Genomic DNA, 15,822 nt, shown 5'->3' on the forward strand with positions numbered 1-15,822 from the left:
TGGCTATACATGGTATTACTGATGCATTTTATTTTGTAAAAATAGTGATTGTAAAATATTTTGAGCTTGTGTTAACCACAGACACTATTACAAAATTTTAACAAAAAAATCCATTTGAGAAAAAAAAAACATTAACTTTAGGACAATAGAACCGGAAGTGCTAAAATGCAAACTTGTTTTCTGGTTTTGGCCTACAAAAATATATCATCCTTGTAGCACACTATTCCAGCGACTTAACTAACCCAGGTTATTGGTTACAGTTCATATTGAAGTAAACTCACTTTTTCACTCTTCAGGGAGGGAACCAGGGCTTGACGGTTGTGATCCAGGGGCAAGGTCAGACCACAGGCCAGCTGCAGGTCATTCCTCAGGGGGTGACGGTCATTCCGGGGCCCGGTCAGCAGCTCATGCAGGCAGCCATGCCCAATGGCCAAGTCCAGCGGTTCCTGTTCACACCCATGGCCCCTGCACCAGTGTCTGTCCCCGCTGCCCCTTCCACGACAGCCTCACCAGGCATCCCAGCTACAGCTGCACCAGCTGCTGCCACCATCACAACTCCAGCACCCATTCAGCCAGGTCAGACTGTTTATTAGACACTTTTCTTGTTTTAATACATGCATCAATATGGAACTTGACCAGCAATGTAAGACAGAAAAATGCAGAAGCTGATTTGCATAATCTCCAAAAAAGCCATTGAATTTACTGATGCCACTTGAACTTCCTGCTCAGATTACTTGGATACCTACTGGTGTCCAAGTAATCTGTTAATTTGAAATTAAACCCTTTTTTGCAGGGAAACTGCTGGAAGAATTATGGTGATAGTATGGTGGTAAACATGATAAATAGAAGAATGCGCTGTAATGTGCCTTTTTCACACTTCCCGTGTGTGAAATATGGGGGAAGTCGTGGCCTAATGGTTAGAGAGTCGGACTCGTAATCCAAAGGTTGCGGGTTCGAGTCTCGGGCCGGCAAGGATTGTAGGTGGGAGGAGTGAATGTCCAGCACTCTCTCCACCCTCAATACCACGACTGAGGTGCCCTTGAGCAAGGCACTGAACCCCCAACTGCTCCTCGGGCGCCGCAGCATAAATGGCTGCCCACTGCTGTGCACAGTGTGTGTGTGTGTTCACTGCTGTGTGTGTGCACGTTGGATGGGTTAAATGCAGAGCACGAATTCACGAATAAAGTCATGAATCTGATTCATCTCTTGTTTAATATGTATTTCCCAGGGCACATTATACAACGTACATTTAAGCCATCACGTTAATAATGCAAAGTAGGGCAAGTAGAAAATACAATATTATTTTATTAATAATAATAATAATAATAGTGAAAACAATTCATGTGGAGAGTCATAATGCACAGCCAGCACCAAATGGACAGAATGGCAAAACTAACTGATTTATAATTGCCTCTATTTAAAATTAAATAAACGATTATTTGTCATGACCTGAGCTGGTGCAAAAATTTAATTGTGTAATGTTTGCACTTTGTAAAGTAAAGTATCAGCAGTTCAAGCATTTTCATAATATCTAATTCGTAAAAAAAAACACGTTTTAAAACTGCCGACAGGCAGTGAAGCCACCGGAAGTGTTTGAGCCGCCATCATCTTATTCCCTACTGGCAGAGAACACCATTGAGTCACATGCAAACCGCTGACCTAAAATCACCCGATTTGAAGTGAATCAGTCACACGGTAGTAGTTATGTTAGGTTTATGTCAATTCATTTTTACTTCAGATTTTATCGGCAATGTTTATGGTCTTTTTGGGCAGGATAATCAATATATTTAAATCGTTTAGGTGGGTGTGTCTGCTGCACACTGCCAACACGGGTAACTGATCCAACACAAAATATAGCCTATTTATTTATGTAACGTTATGTAATTATTCAGGAATTATTAAACATGAATGTATTCAGAAATTGATTTGAATATACAATGAATAATACGATAACCTCTGTTACTTTATTTCTCTATGTTGTACTAAAATGAAAAGCTTAACTTGGAAATAAAGCTTCAATGTCTATAAATCCGTACTGTATGTAGTCAGTTATTTCTCTGAATAAATTATGATGTGTATATTTTTAATGTCCTGATTAAGCAACATCTGTTTCAGCTCTCCAAGATTGTACAAATGTTTACTAGCATTACTGTTTTCATGTAAAATGTTATTTCTATGCTAAATTAATAATTAATTTAACCATCGTTTAAATCATTACCTGCTTCAAAAAAAAGCTGTTAACGAAATTGAAACATTTACAGTAAGCCTACTGTACGAATAAAAACACTAACAAACTACAAGGCGAATTAAGGTATATTTGTAACTGTTAAGCATAAATCTTCAGATTTCAGAAGGAGCACTTTGTAATTTATTATATATATATATATGTTGAGGTCGTGTCATGTTAATTTGATATTCACTACTGTAATGAACCTAACTTTTTAATAAGCAGGGGAAATTCCCAACATTAAAAGATAATCGTTTACATGCCTAGGGTGTTTGCACTGTAAGAATGTACAGGGATACTTCAGATTTAAAAACGTTTTCTCATTAAACTCGTATGATTTCCTATTAGTTCAATGGAATGTATGGGAACAGTGGGGAATACCAACATGGCGGTGCGGCGGCTTCACTTTCATGATGTCATGAGCAATCCGGTTCTCTATTATAGATCAGTGGTCTCACCCCTATTTTGATAGCTCCGCCCCACACATACGTAGCCTACGCAACCCAGGCAATGATTAGTTCTGTGAAACAAAGCAAAACCAATGTTACACCGCAGCCGCATCCCAAATGACCCACTATACACTATGTACTTATGCACTATGCACTCAGCCATGTAGTGTATGACTTATATAAGGTTAGTTTGTCATTAATAATTGGAGTCTGAAAGCCCCTCCCCCTTCGCGACGTAATTAAAGCTGTGACAGTTGAGTGCATGAAGTGTTCAACATTCCACACTTAATTTTTCGGTTATTTAAGTGCATCATCCGAGTATTTAGGCACCGTGAATGTTGTTTCTTATGCTCAAATAGCGTTTAAAAAGCTTATTTTTCAGGCTAGACAAGCCAATGTGCATGCGTAGCTCCAACGCACGTATGACTGTACATGCGCAGCCCCAGGTTTCTATGGGGACAGGAGTTTCTAACGGCCGCTACAGTGACGCAGTGACTTTACCAATCAACAATTGGCTCTTTCATTTTGAAGGCGGGACTATACCGCCATATTGCGCGTTGCACTTTCTCCCATTCATAAGTATAGGAGTGAACTGTCTTTGTATTTCTATAATCTTTGGTTCTCTCCAGCGCTGGAAAGCTGATCTGATATTTACACGGGTCCTACTTCTTGCCTCATCGCTCTGCAGACGTTTTCCACTTTTCTCTTTTATCTGCCATCTCTATCTTTCTGTCGCTTTGCTCGGCTGTTCACTGAACGCTCTCTCCTTCACATCATGAGTAGTGACATCCCTTACTGCTGATTGGCTACAAGTTTGTTTTGGTACTTGGCCCCGACTAAAGAATTACACACCCCACCTTTAAGTGCAAGAAGACATGCGTTTCATTATTGCGGTCCTTATTGTCAGTCCTTGTAGTATTAATCTACCCGTTTTAATTCTTTGCATGTATTAATGCTGTTTTCAATGACTGAGTTCCAATATGTTTTCTCTTTCTCTGTTTAGTTGCTCGCCTTGCTCCACAGCCCCAACCTCCGACCTCACTTCCTCCCATATCATCTCTCCCTCCATCACAGCCTGTCCAGCAAGCACCCACCCCAGTCCCAAACGCAGTCGTTCCCCAACCGACTCCAACTGTACAGCCCCACCCGCCCATACAGCTTCGACCTCAACCCCAGGTCCTTCCTCAAACATCAGTCCCGCCCCCTACACCCGTTCCCGCCCCCACCCCACAAATAGCACAGGTGACGGCCACCACACCCATACAACAGGTCACCACCCTCCCCGTTACCCAAACCACCGTTACCAAAGTCCAGCCCCAGATCCAGCTTCCCCCGCAGCTCCTCAGTGTCCCCGGGCTCCAGCAGCAGGTCATCTCCCACATCCAGAGTCAGGTAGCGGCCCAGATTCAAGCTCAGGTCCAGCAGGTCGGGACCGCGGCCGTGATGCCCCAGCAGATCAAACTACAACTGCCCATTCAGATCCAGCAACAGGGCGGAGGGCAAGACCAAGCGCACCAGATCCAGAATCTGGTGACCATCCAGACGGCCAGCGTACAGGAGCAGCTCCAGCGGATCCAGCAACTCTGCGAACAGCAGCAGCAGCAGAAGAAGAAACAGCAGGAGGCTAAGAGAGAGCAGGCTCAGCAGCATGTCAGCCAGAGCGAGCTGATACAGAAACAGGTCAGGACCCAAGTATGTGACTCCAGAATAATTAGGTGGATCGATATGACTTTAAGAAACATGGGATATTATGTAAATCTTAGGCTACATTCACACAGCAGCAACACATGATTAGTTACAATGGAGTGTGTTAAGAATCCCTCTTTTAAAGATGACTTTGATCTGAAATTTGGCTTTGCAACCAAATTTTAAGAAAGAATTCAGCTGATATTTTTTGTTATCTTTCACTATGGTTAGAGGTGTTACTCATTAGTTGATTATGCATGTGTGAATGGATACACTGCAATGAGCCGTAGTTAATTGAAACATTTAATTATTAAAATATAAGGCTATGTTAACTTAATTTGTTAATTTATTATGTTAATTTTATTCCAGTGCTTCTTGGTTGGAATGAAAGGTTTAATTCAAATTCTCTTGAAACACGTTATTGTATTGTCAATAATAATTTTGATCAACCTTTATTTATTTCATATGTATTGATATGTTAGTACATAAACCAATTTAAATGCATGTGAGTGTATATAATTAGTAGTTACCCTGTTTTGCACCTCACATATTCAGCTGCAAACCAGTTGAGATACATGATTGCTATCCTTACAAATCCTAATGGATTTAGAAGTGCAAGTCCTATCCTGCTTGATCTCCCACTAAATGTATACATTTACTAGGAAACGTGATATTACAGTAGTTACAATCTTGACTGATGGTGTTTCTTGTTGTTTTGAAACTTTTCCATCTGCATGCAGAGTTAACATTTAAATGCTTCTTTTTGTTTTCGCATAGGTGGCTCAGAAGCAGAGTGTGGCCATAGAGCAGTTAAAACAGAAGAAAACCATGACTCCTGCTGAAAGAGAGGAGAACCAGAGGTAAACATTTTCTATATGTTGTCGATCTCCCTTTTTCCTAGTTTCCAAGTGACTTTTCCAGTGATTTTAAATTCCAACTAACATTCTTTAGGCTCATCTTTGTAACGTGTTACTCATATTTGTAACGTGTGCACCCCAGATAATCCATAAGCCACTGAAGCTGTATTTACGGGAGTCTCATTTAAGAATAGACTGACTTCAATCGACCTAATCCATTGTCTTTTGTCTGTCCGGGCAGGATGATTGTCTGTAACCAGGTGATGAAGTTCATCCTGGATAAAATCGATAAGGATGAGAGGCAGGCGGCCAAAAAGAGGAAACGCGAGGAGTCTGTGGAGCAAAAGCGCAGCAAGCAGAATGCCAGCAAGCTGTCGGCTCTGCTCTTCAAACACAAAGAGCAGCTCAAGGCTGATATCCTGAAGAAAAGAGCTCTGCTTGATAAAGAACTACAGCTGCAAGTGCAGGTGAGAGGAGCAGAAGGTGCAGAGACTTTACTCAGAGAGAAATATGTTTGATTTGCACTGAGGTTTTTTATTTATTAATTAACAGATTAATAAATAATACATATGATTAATATTCAATGTTTCTAGAGCAGCAAATCAGCATATTAGAGTGATTTCTGAAGGATCATGTGTCACATGTGAAGACTGGAGTAATGATTCGGAATAAATACAATTTTAAAACGTATTCAAATAGAAAAAAGTTATTTTAAATTGAAATAATATTTCAGAATATTACTGTTATTACCAGGTGAGCATAAGAGACGACTTTTGAAAACAAAACAAAAATATTTCGATTAATGACCATTTCCCCCCCGTTTATGACAATCTCTGAGCATTTGGAAATAGAGACGAATGCTTTCATTTCACGCTCACGTCTCAGCTTTACTCACACACACTCTATTAACACCACATCAGACTTGCCAAAGAGACAGCTGAAGCTACATTGTGTATGTTGAGTCATTTCATGTTGTCTTTCATTGCAGGAGGAGCTGAAGCGTGACCTTATTAAACTGCGGCGGGAGAAGGAGAAAGCTCAGGCTGCGGCTGCACATGCTGCAGCGGCTGCCGCGGCCGCCAGCGCTCACGTGCACAGCGGTCTCTCCTCGTACACGGCCACGGTCACGTCCCCCTCCTCCGCGCACAAACGCAAGCGGGATGAGGAGAGAGACGCCTCCAAGTCCAAACGCAAAAAGATGATCTCCACTACCTCAAAGGACAGCAAGAGGGACATCAAGTTATACTGCATCTGCAAGACACCCTATGATGAGTCCAAGTATGACTACTTTACTGTCCTGCAATTTTAGGGGGTTGTCAGATGTTTTATTTTCCTGTTAGGATAGGAATTCCTTTTCTATATTTTGAGTTTATCATTAATATCATGTATTATTATTAACTTCATTTTGAATATTTACACCAGAAGTTAATATTTTTGGCTTGAAAATATAAACATATAAGATTTTAAAAGGAAACAGTATACCTATTTGTCAGGTGTGTGTTTTATCTGTTAGATGCCAATTATTTATTTATTTATTTTTTCTTTAATTACACTATTATGAGTATTTACTCCACAAGTTCTGGCATGAAAAATATAAATATAAAAATACATTAAGATTTTAAATAAACCTATCTGTGACCCTGCGCCACAAAACCAGCCTTAAGTGTCAATTTTTAGAAATTGAGATTTCTGCATCATCTGAAAGCTGAATAAATAAGCTTTCCATTGATGTATGGTTTGTTAGGAATAGGGCAATATTTGGCCGAGATACAACTATTTAAAATCTGGAATCTGAGGGTGCAAAAAAATCTAAATATTGAGAAAATCACCTTTAAAGTTCTTAGCAATGCATATTACTAATCAAAAAAGAAGTTTTGATATATTTACGGTAAGAAATTTACAAAATATCTTCATGGAACATGATCTCTACTTAATATTCTAATGATTTTTGGCATAAAAGAAAAATCAATAATTTTGACCCATACAGTGTATTTTTGGCTATTGCTACAAATATACCCCAGCGACTTAAGACTGGTTTTGTGGTCCAGGGTCACATTTGACCAGGTGTTTTTTTTTATCTGTTTGCATTTAGATTTCTTTAATAATTTAATAATTATAATAGTAAGTATTTTGGCATGAAAACATATGCACATAAACTAAGATTTTAAAAAGGAAACAATATACCTATTTTTGCCGAAAAACTCAAAATAATTTAAAACAATTTTTTGCGTCCCAACATTTTCAGATAAGAAAAAAGTTTGGCATTAGACTTTATGAATAAGTCTGGTGTGAAAAATTATTATATTTTGTGGATATTTTATATTTGAGTTTTTGGATTAGGAAACAAATTGTGGAATGTTTTTTTTTTTTTTTTTTTTTTTTTTATATAATTTTGAAAATAATTTCCAATTGGTGCAAGACTTGTTTGAACACAGTGAAAAACTGTTAACGTCACATTTCTTGCATACTCCACTAGATAATTCACATTAAATTCACAATTTTGGTAAACCAGTAAACTTCAATGTAATTTGTTTCTGAAGCTCAAACAGTTGAGCATTTGGCAAAGTGCATAAATTTAAATGTAAATCGTGCTACTGCTACTGAAGTATACGAATATGATTTTTCATGAAAGACACGATGTGTGTGTGTATATATGTATATGTGTATATATGTATATGTATATGTATGAAAATCAATTGGATGCGAGATGACTCTAATGTTGGTATGCTGTTGATGCAGGTTCTACATTGGTTGTGACCTCTGTTCTAACTGGTATCATGGAGAGTGTGTGGGCATCACCGAGAAAGAGGCCAAGAAGATGGACGACTACATCTGTTCAGAATGTAAACGAGCTCAGGAAGGAAGCACAGAGGAGCTCTACTGCATCTGCAGAACTCCATACGACGAGTCACAGTAATCACACACCTGCAGTTTCATCACATCTACTACAAAAGGTGCATGTAGAAGCATGTTTTCTGATTTGTTCGTGCCTGTTGCTGCTTCAGGTTCTACATCGGTTGCGATCGCTGTCAGAACTGGTACCACGGGCGCTGCGTGGGCATCCTACAGAGCGAAGCCACACATATCGACGAGTATGTGTGCCCGCAGTGCCAGTCTACGGAGGATGCCATGACGGTCCTGACGCCGCTCACAGATAAAGACTATGAGGGCCTGAAGCGAATCCTGCGCTCCTTACAGGTTCGTATGGTGTCTTGGCTCTTTGGAATTTTAGAGCTGGTGTTGAGTTTGGAATGGGACACAAAGCAAAAGTGTTTCATTGATTCTAACCCTTAAATTGGTTTAGTTATAATCATAACAAAAGCAAGCGATTGTCTGGTTTTAATAAACTTCACCATTATCTGTTTTAAAGAAAACACTTGTATGGCACCGCACAATATTTAAATTATAGTTCAACCAAAAATAAAAAATCATTTACTCACCCTTATGTTGTTCCAAGACACTTGAGTTTCATAAAAGTCAATATTTTGAAGAATGTGGGTAGCCAAACTGTTTCAGGTCCCAGGTCTTTTATTGTATGGTCAAAAAATATAATGGAAGCCAAAAGGAACTGAAATCATGTGAATCTCATAATCATTGTATATGTTTTCTGTATGTTAGTCCCATAAGATGGCGTGGCCATTCCTGGAACCAGTGGATCCGAATGATGCTCCAGATTATTATGGGATCATCAAGGAACCGATGGGTAAGAGTTTTTGTTCGCCTCTTTTGTGTGACCAGTAGTATTTTGTGACTTATAATGATATCTGAAAACTTTTACAGAAATGTACATATAACCAAACAGAATATTATATTATCTTTATGAGTTAATTATTAGTGATGCTTTGAAGAATTAGCATTTTATCTCTGTTTTAGTAGCGATTTTCATTATATTCTGTTATCTGCAGACCTTTCTACAATGGAGGAGAGGATACAGAAGCGCTTTTACAACAAACTCACAGAGTTCGTAGCGGACATGACCAAAATCTTTGACAACTGCCGCTACTACAATCCCAGCGACTCGCCTTTTTACCAGTGTGCTGAGTTCCTGGAGTCTTTCTTTGTACAGAAACTCAAAGCTTTCAAAGCAAGCAGGTAACGTCTGCTCTCATGCATGCAATATAGCAGCATAGGATGGTTTTTAGGCTGTTTAAAGATTAGTTTAAATTCTGTCATTCACTCACCAACCAAAATCTCTTTAAGACTAAAGGCCATTGCACACTGAGTTCGAAATTTTTGCACATTGAAAAATAAACATGAGCTCTCGTTGTGTCAATCATGTTTACACCCTGCCTCTGAAACTTTCGTCCATCAAAAAAAAAATCGGATCAGGTTCCATTTTCTGCGTTTTCGCATCCGTAACAAGCATTTTGATAGGAAAGGATTACGAATACAAAAAACCCTGAAAAAACGCATATACGAAAATTTTGGCCTCAGTGTGCAAGGACCTTAAAACCGATACTGATTAATGTTTGCCTTTAAATCTAATTTAAATTATTTAAAAAATATTCATTCATAATCATATTTTTTATAAACAATAAGCTACATATTTAGAGTAATTATCCAGAAAATACATTAAATATGTTTTTGTGATCTATCAAAAGTACTGTTAACCAGATATCATAAATATCAATTTAAAAATTGGTCAAACCGATTATCGGCTGATTAAAAGGCTGTTACAGTGGTTTTACCATAGGTAAGGTTTTTTTTTTTTAAGCCATAGTATTAGTTTTTTCGTACTAAATTTGTCGCTGCATTGTACTGTGTAGTTTGCTCTCGTGTTGATTTCACAATTTTCATTAGTCTTTTCCATTGCATTGGCTTATACTAGGGGTGTCCCCGACTAAGGATTTTCATAGTCGAATCGGAAGTTTACAATCTTGCCAATAGTCGAATGCATCGTTTGTGCTGCGTGCTGACGAGATGTAGCCTACTACAATGAAGCGCATGACCGCGACTCAACCAAATGCATTTTATACAAGTAAAATAATACTATAAACACGATATATATAAACCGGCTGAAATGTTTTGAAATCACTTGTACCCTACTTGTACTTGTGATCGAAAAAATCCAGACTTTCACTCTGCCTGTGTCAATTTGAGTCTTGTTAATGATTTAAATCCATGCCGCCAAGATGCTCCTCAGCCGGACACGGATTATGGAAAGTGAAACTTAAATCTTTGGGGTGGTTGGATTTATTCACGCACGTTAAAATATGTATCTAAAGCTTATTTCTTTTTCAGATTCTTACTTCCAGCATTATCTTAATAGGCTGTATATTAACTTATTGAGAGAAAACCGGTAGTTCTGTGAAATCGGACATTGAGCACCCCCATATAGCCAAAATGGCACGATCATAACACCCCGCGAATATTCGACTGTGAGATTGGGAGTCGAATCAGGCTCCTCCTATCGAAGCATCGAATCGTTGACTATTCTGGGTCACCCCTAGCTGACACGCATCCAATTTTGTTTTGTCTGCTTGTCTTCATGTACATTGTTTTCACACTATGAATGTTTCTGGTTAGAATATATTTTTTAACAGATGCAGTGTAGTGGTTATCTAACCTTAGATTTCTCTGGCTGGCATTTCATCCTCTTATTCCTGTCTTATTTCATTGACTGTATGCTGATAACATAATTGTTTGTGTTTGTGCTTCATGCATGTCATTCATACAATCCATTATCCTTTCTTGCAGATTGTCTTAAGTCATAGTGGCTGAAGGGGCGGAGTCATTCTGTATTAGAGAATCATGGAACTTGCTGTTTTATTAACAGTGGAAACTGATGTACATTTAAGTGAAATGAGAACCTGTCAATAAAAGCCAAAACTCCAGTGAAGCCTTTGACTATCAGAGAGCGGCAGCCATGTTGAAGCACTATGAACACACAGAAATCAAGGGAAATGCTGTCTGTGCATTTATGATCCTGTTTTTTTTTTTGTTCCCCATTACGTTTGCTGATCACATGATGTTATTTATGATGTTTACATGGATGCATGATCATATTTATCACGTAGATTGGCTGATTAAGGACATTTTAAGACTTTTCTGTTCAGTTTTATTGTAATGTGCTTCACAACGTGTTTGTTTCAGCTGCTTCGCTGATCTGTCCAGGCTTTCATTGAGAGGACTCATGAACTGCTGATAGTTTGTGCAACTTTATAGCTTGCGCAGAATCTACGCAGTTTCTGTTGGCTCGAATATGAAGCAAAATAAAGAGTTTTAAATCCTTTTATTAGGATGACCATGTTGAAATAAAGGACCATGCTTTGAAAAATGTTTAAATGGTATGTTTTTTTGTTTGTTTTTAATTTCTTCCAAAGTTTAGATTGAAACCAGCACCAATTTAAATGGCTGAAGGCATTCCCGTTGTATTATGCCAACATGGCTGCCATTCCTTTAACCCCCGAGGCTATTTTTCTATGTGCTGTAGATTTCATTTTCCATTTGTGAATGTTCAATAAAACCAAAGGGCTTTTAACCTCATTCTCTCTGTATTCTCTAGGTCTCATAACAACAAACTACAGTCATCAGCCTCATAGAATACAACCACATGCTGTTCTAAATAAACTTTGAACATTTAATTCAAGATGGAACTCTATCCCAGTCAGCCAGCATCACAGATAGCCACAGCGTTTGGTGGAACATCGGATGTAAAAGCTGTGGGTTTGGATCAAGAATGGACGGTTTACATTTTTGATTGTTAAAGCAATGAGTTTAGACTGGGATGCTCTCCTATTGGATTTCTTTATGGATTAAATGCCTACAGAAATGTTTTTGTGAGTTTTTAAAACCCTCCGGAATCGTGTTCGCATTTTCCAGGAAAGCAGGAGTCTATCATGGGTGCACCCGTTGTTATTTTTGTTTGTTTTTTCCCCCTTCATATGATTCATCGTACTACTTCAGAAGTGGAATGTGGACGCAATCTGCTAATTGGTTTTTAAGCAGTGGGGTAGATCAAGTTACCTAAACTAAGTGTTGCTCTAAAAATGCATCGAGGACTGATGAAAGTGCTAGTCAAGAAAGTATCCTGTTTGTATAACTTGTCTTTTTTCTTTTTTTTTTTCTTTTTTTTGTATTACAACTGAAGAAATATTGATGTATATGAAACAAATAAACAGAGGGGACAGGATTCTCTCTTCTACATTGATTAAGATGTCTTTATATTCTCTTCATTTGAAAATTAATAAACCCCTAAACAATCTGGCAGTTTCTTTTAAAGATGGTCTATTTGTAGATATATACATGATCTAACACAATTCGTAATGTTTTGTCAAGATAACTGTGTTAAAAGGCACAAAATAAACCACACATATGTGACCCTGGAGCACAAAACCAGTCTTAAGTCTCTGGGGTATATTTGTATCAATAGCCAAAAATACTCTGTATGAGTCAAAATGATTGATTTTCATGTTCCATGAAGATATTTAGCAAATTTCTTACTTTAAATATATCAAAGCTTAGTTTTTGATTAGTAATTACTAATAATACATATTAATATGCATTGCTAAGAACTTCATTTAAAGGTGATTTTCTCAATATTTAGATTTTTTTTGCACCCTCAGATTCCAGTTTTTCAAATAGTTGTATCTCAGCCAGATATTGTCTGATCCTAACAAACCATACATCAATGGAAAGCGCATTTATTCAGCTTTCAGATGATGTAGAAATCTCAATTTCGAAAATTTGACACTTACGACTGGTTTTGTGGTCCAGGGGTCACATATTTTTCTCATGTTTATAGTTAAGGAGATACTAATTAAAAAAAATTTGTGTTATATTTTTAAGTGCACTTTTCCCATCTTACAGAATTTGTATGGCAATAACCATGTTTTGTTCCTATCTCTGGTCTTAATAGAATTACGCTTTTATAAAGACTTTTTATTTCTCTTATTTGTTTGTATACTTGGGATCATTTGTTTCAAGCCTACGCATATACACTTAGGCTCTTCAAATCGTAGTCTAATTAATGAATTAAACATTTTCATTAACAATTGGCAAGTTGTGCATTACATTTAACCAGTTACTGAGTTGCTTTCACTATCAAACAAATAATTTCCTATTATAAATATGATAATTACGCCATAAATGTATTGTTTAATTTACAGAAACACTAAATCCTTTTTTCTTTTTTGAGCGGAAAACACGGTATATGTTACTGTTCATGTTGATTTTTTTTTTTTTTTTTTAGCATACAATGGATATATGCGTTCTGCATACTATAACACGTGGCGTCAAAGGCTTTTTTCTTCCGTCCATTCTTCCACCGTGGTTTTTAAAATATGAAAAAGCCAAGCATCGTCGTCGCTGACCAATCAGAATGAAACGTAGAGCTGTTAGGCCCCGCCCCTTATCACACGTGCATTCCTTAAAGTGGTTTCTACCGATTTATTTTAACAGAACGGTATATTTAATAATCATATTAACCCTTTATTAGCCTTTATATTTATACAAACAATGCAGTATTGTTTAAAGCCACGATTGCGGGTAAGTAAATAATAAATAGAAAATAAACGATCAGATGTCATCAAATAAAAAGGTCAAATATTAATATATATTTATTTATAATCTAAATATACAAATGTAGATATAACTGAACATGTTCATTTGAAGGTCATTTAATTTTAAAGGATAATTTCCCAGAAATCTTATTGGGCATTCTCGCCAGATCTCGCGATAATACGTAAGCTGCGTCCACACACCAGCAGTGTGATTTTTCAAAACGGACCAATAGGAAAATGCTTTTGCTCGAACGGACCAATGAGATTCTTCGTAGCACGCGTTTAAAGGTCTGTGTCTAGCTTCCAGCGCCATATAGTCCTTTGGTTAGAAAGCGGTGAGTTTCTCTTTTCAGTCCACTTATTATTTCGTTTTATATATTCGTAAGTATGCATTTAAACTTTCTGAACTGTGAACTGAGTGTGATACAATTTATGTTGATATTCTTTATTTCAGGTTGCGATATACTGTGATTAATCAGAAGTCATTAAACATGTCTGCTGCTAATGAGAACAGTGCACGACTCACTCAGTTCAAAAACAAAGGGAGAGATGCAAATGTAAGCAGTTTTCCTAAATGATACAACAAAAAGTGCTGATCTCGCTTGTTTTCTTTCAAATGCTGAGTTCATAGAGATGTTTAATACTTTAACGCAGGAGCTGAGGCGTCGAAGGATCGAAGTCAATGTTGAACTCCGCAAAGCAAAGAAAGACGAGCAGATTTTGAAAAGGAGAAACGTGAGCAGTCTACCGGATGAGGCCACCTCTCCTCTTCAAGAGAAAAGCCAGAACTGTCAGGTGTGTAGATGATCCATATTCAAAACATAATCATTAGTTATTGATCAATATACTCATGATATTTAGGTATTACGCGTCATAGACATGTGTTGTGTTTAATCAGGCTCAGCACTGGACGGTGGAGGAGGTTGTAAATGGTGTGAACAGCAATAACTTGGAGACTCAGGTCCAGGCCACCCAAGCTGCCAGGTGATGCTTAAAAGATAGCATTTGCATGCAAAGAAATCTGCATTAATTTCAAGTGTTTTACATGCTATGATTTGTCCAATTGAAATACAGGAAGTTGCTATCAAGAGAGAGGCATCCCCCTATTGATCGTATCATCAGCGCTGGTCTGATTCCCAAGTTCGTGAGCTTCCTGAGCTTGGTAGAATCTCCTCCCATACAGTTTGAGGCAGCCTGGGCTCTGACTAACATTGCATCTGGAACATCTGACCAGACCAGCGCTGTGGTTCAGGGAGGGGCTGTTCCAGCCTTCATCAGCCTCATCTCTTCACCACACGCTCATATTAGTGAGCAGGCAGTCTGGGCCCTCGGAAACATTGCTGGTGAGCGGCCAATAGCGTTTCTTTTCAGTGAGAGATAAGGATTCCTGTTAACTTGGTTGCTTGAATATATTTTTGCATGTCTTTTGTAGGTGATGGCTCTGCATACAGAGATAAAGTCATTAAGCATGGTGCGGTTGCCCCCCTCTTGGCTCTGCTGGCTGTTCCTGATTTCTCTGTATTTCCTGTAAGAAGATGATTTATATATTTTAAATAAGTCATTTAAAAAATATATATTTATTTGAATGATTAAAATATGACATTTATTAAATTTTATTTATTAATATTAAATTACATCTGTAAAAAAATGTAATGTTTATTAAAAATAGATTTTTAGTTATCAAAAAATATTAACCAAATATTAATCTAAACAATTTATTCATTTATTAAATTAAATATTTATTCATTATATTTAAAAATTAGATAATTAAATATATATATTTTTTAATTAAATTAGAACGTTTCATATAATCGGATTACTTAAACCGACGACTTAATTTATTCTTATCTGGATGATTTTATTGACTTCAAATATATATGTAATTGTAAAAATTGAGAACCACTTTGCTTTTACAGATAGAATTGTCATGGCTCGACTTGACTGAGCTCATGACATTTTAACATGTTTTAATGTAAATGGTTTTTTGTCTTTTTTTTTTTTTAACTGCCATTTAAATTGTCTTTACCAGTAGGTGGCATCAGAGCTTCAGTAATTTTTCCTGACCAACCAGTCTTTCTTCTTCTGCAGTCTGGTTACCTGAG

At 37.5% G+C, this 15,822-nt stretch overlaps 2 protein-coding genes across 12 annotated transcripts in view; both read left to right on the forward strand.

The window, feature by feature from the left end:
* Positions 1-12,369, forward strand: part of LOC306868656 (nucleosome-remodeling factor subunit BPTF-like) — a 39,021-nt gene extending 26,652 nt beyond the window's left edge. For 7 of the 10 annotated variants that reach the window (XM_079414921.1, XM_079414919.1, XM_079414926.1 and 4 more), the window contains 10 exons: positions 297-576; positions 3,680-4,356; positions 5,140-5,222; positions 5,461-5,686; positions 6,208-6,497; positions 7,959-8,132; positions 8,225-8,417; positions 8,838-8,922; positions 9,125-9,311; positions 11,725-12,369. In XM_079414921.1, the coding sequence (XP_079271047.1) occupies positions 297-576; positions 3,680-4,356; positions 5,140-5,222; positions 5,461-5,686; positions 6,208-6,497; positions 7,959-8,132; positions 8,225-8,417; positions 8,838-8,922; positions 9,125-9,311; positions 11,725-11,761 (2,232 nt within the window). In that variant the 3' untranslated portion in view covers positions 11,762-12,369. Of the gene's footprint in view, positions 1-296; positions 577-3,679; positions 4,357-5,139; positions 5,223-5,460; positions 5,687-6,207; positions 6,498-7,958; positions 8,133-8,224; positions 8,418-8,837; positions 8,923-9,124; positions 9,312-10,916 lie in introns of all 10 variants that reach the window. The other 3 variants (XM_079414924.1, XM_079414927.1, XM_079414928.1) reach the window with 1 other exon arrangement.
* A 1,665-nt stretch (positions 12,370-14,034) lies between these two features.
* Positions 14,035-15,822, forward strand: part of LOC306865231 (importin subunit alpha-1-like) — a 3,499-nt gene continuing 1,711 nt past the window's right edge. For both annotated transcript variants that reach the window (XM_079409715.1, XM_079409716.1), the window contains exons 1-7: positions 14,035-14,055; positions 14,175-14,277; positions 14,375-14,515; positions 14,619-14,704; positions 14,795-15,063; positions 15,153-15,247; positions 15,809-15,822. The exon at positions 15,809-15,822 is cut by the window's right edge and continues 250 nt beyond it. In XM_079409715.1, coding sequence (XP_079265841.1) covers positions 14,212-14,277; positions 14,375-14,515; positions 14,619-14,704; positions 14,795-15,063; positions 15,153-15,247; positions 15,809-15,822 — 671 coding nt within the window. In that variant the 5' untranslated portion in view covers positions 14,035-14,055; positions 14,175-14,211. The remainder of the gene's footprint in view (positions 14,056-14,174; positions 14,278-14,374; positions 14,516-14,618; positions 14,705-14,794; positions 15,064-15,152; positions 15,248-15,808) is intronic.

The sequence above is a fragment of the Barbus barbus genome (assembly GCF_936440315.1).
Source record: "Barbus barbus genome assembly, chromosome: 4".
NCBI lineage: Eukaryota > Metazoa > Chordata > Actinopteri > Cypriniformes > Cyprinidae > Barbus > Barbus barbus.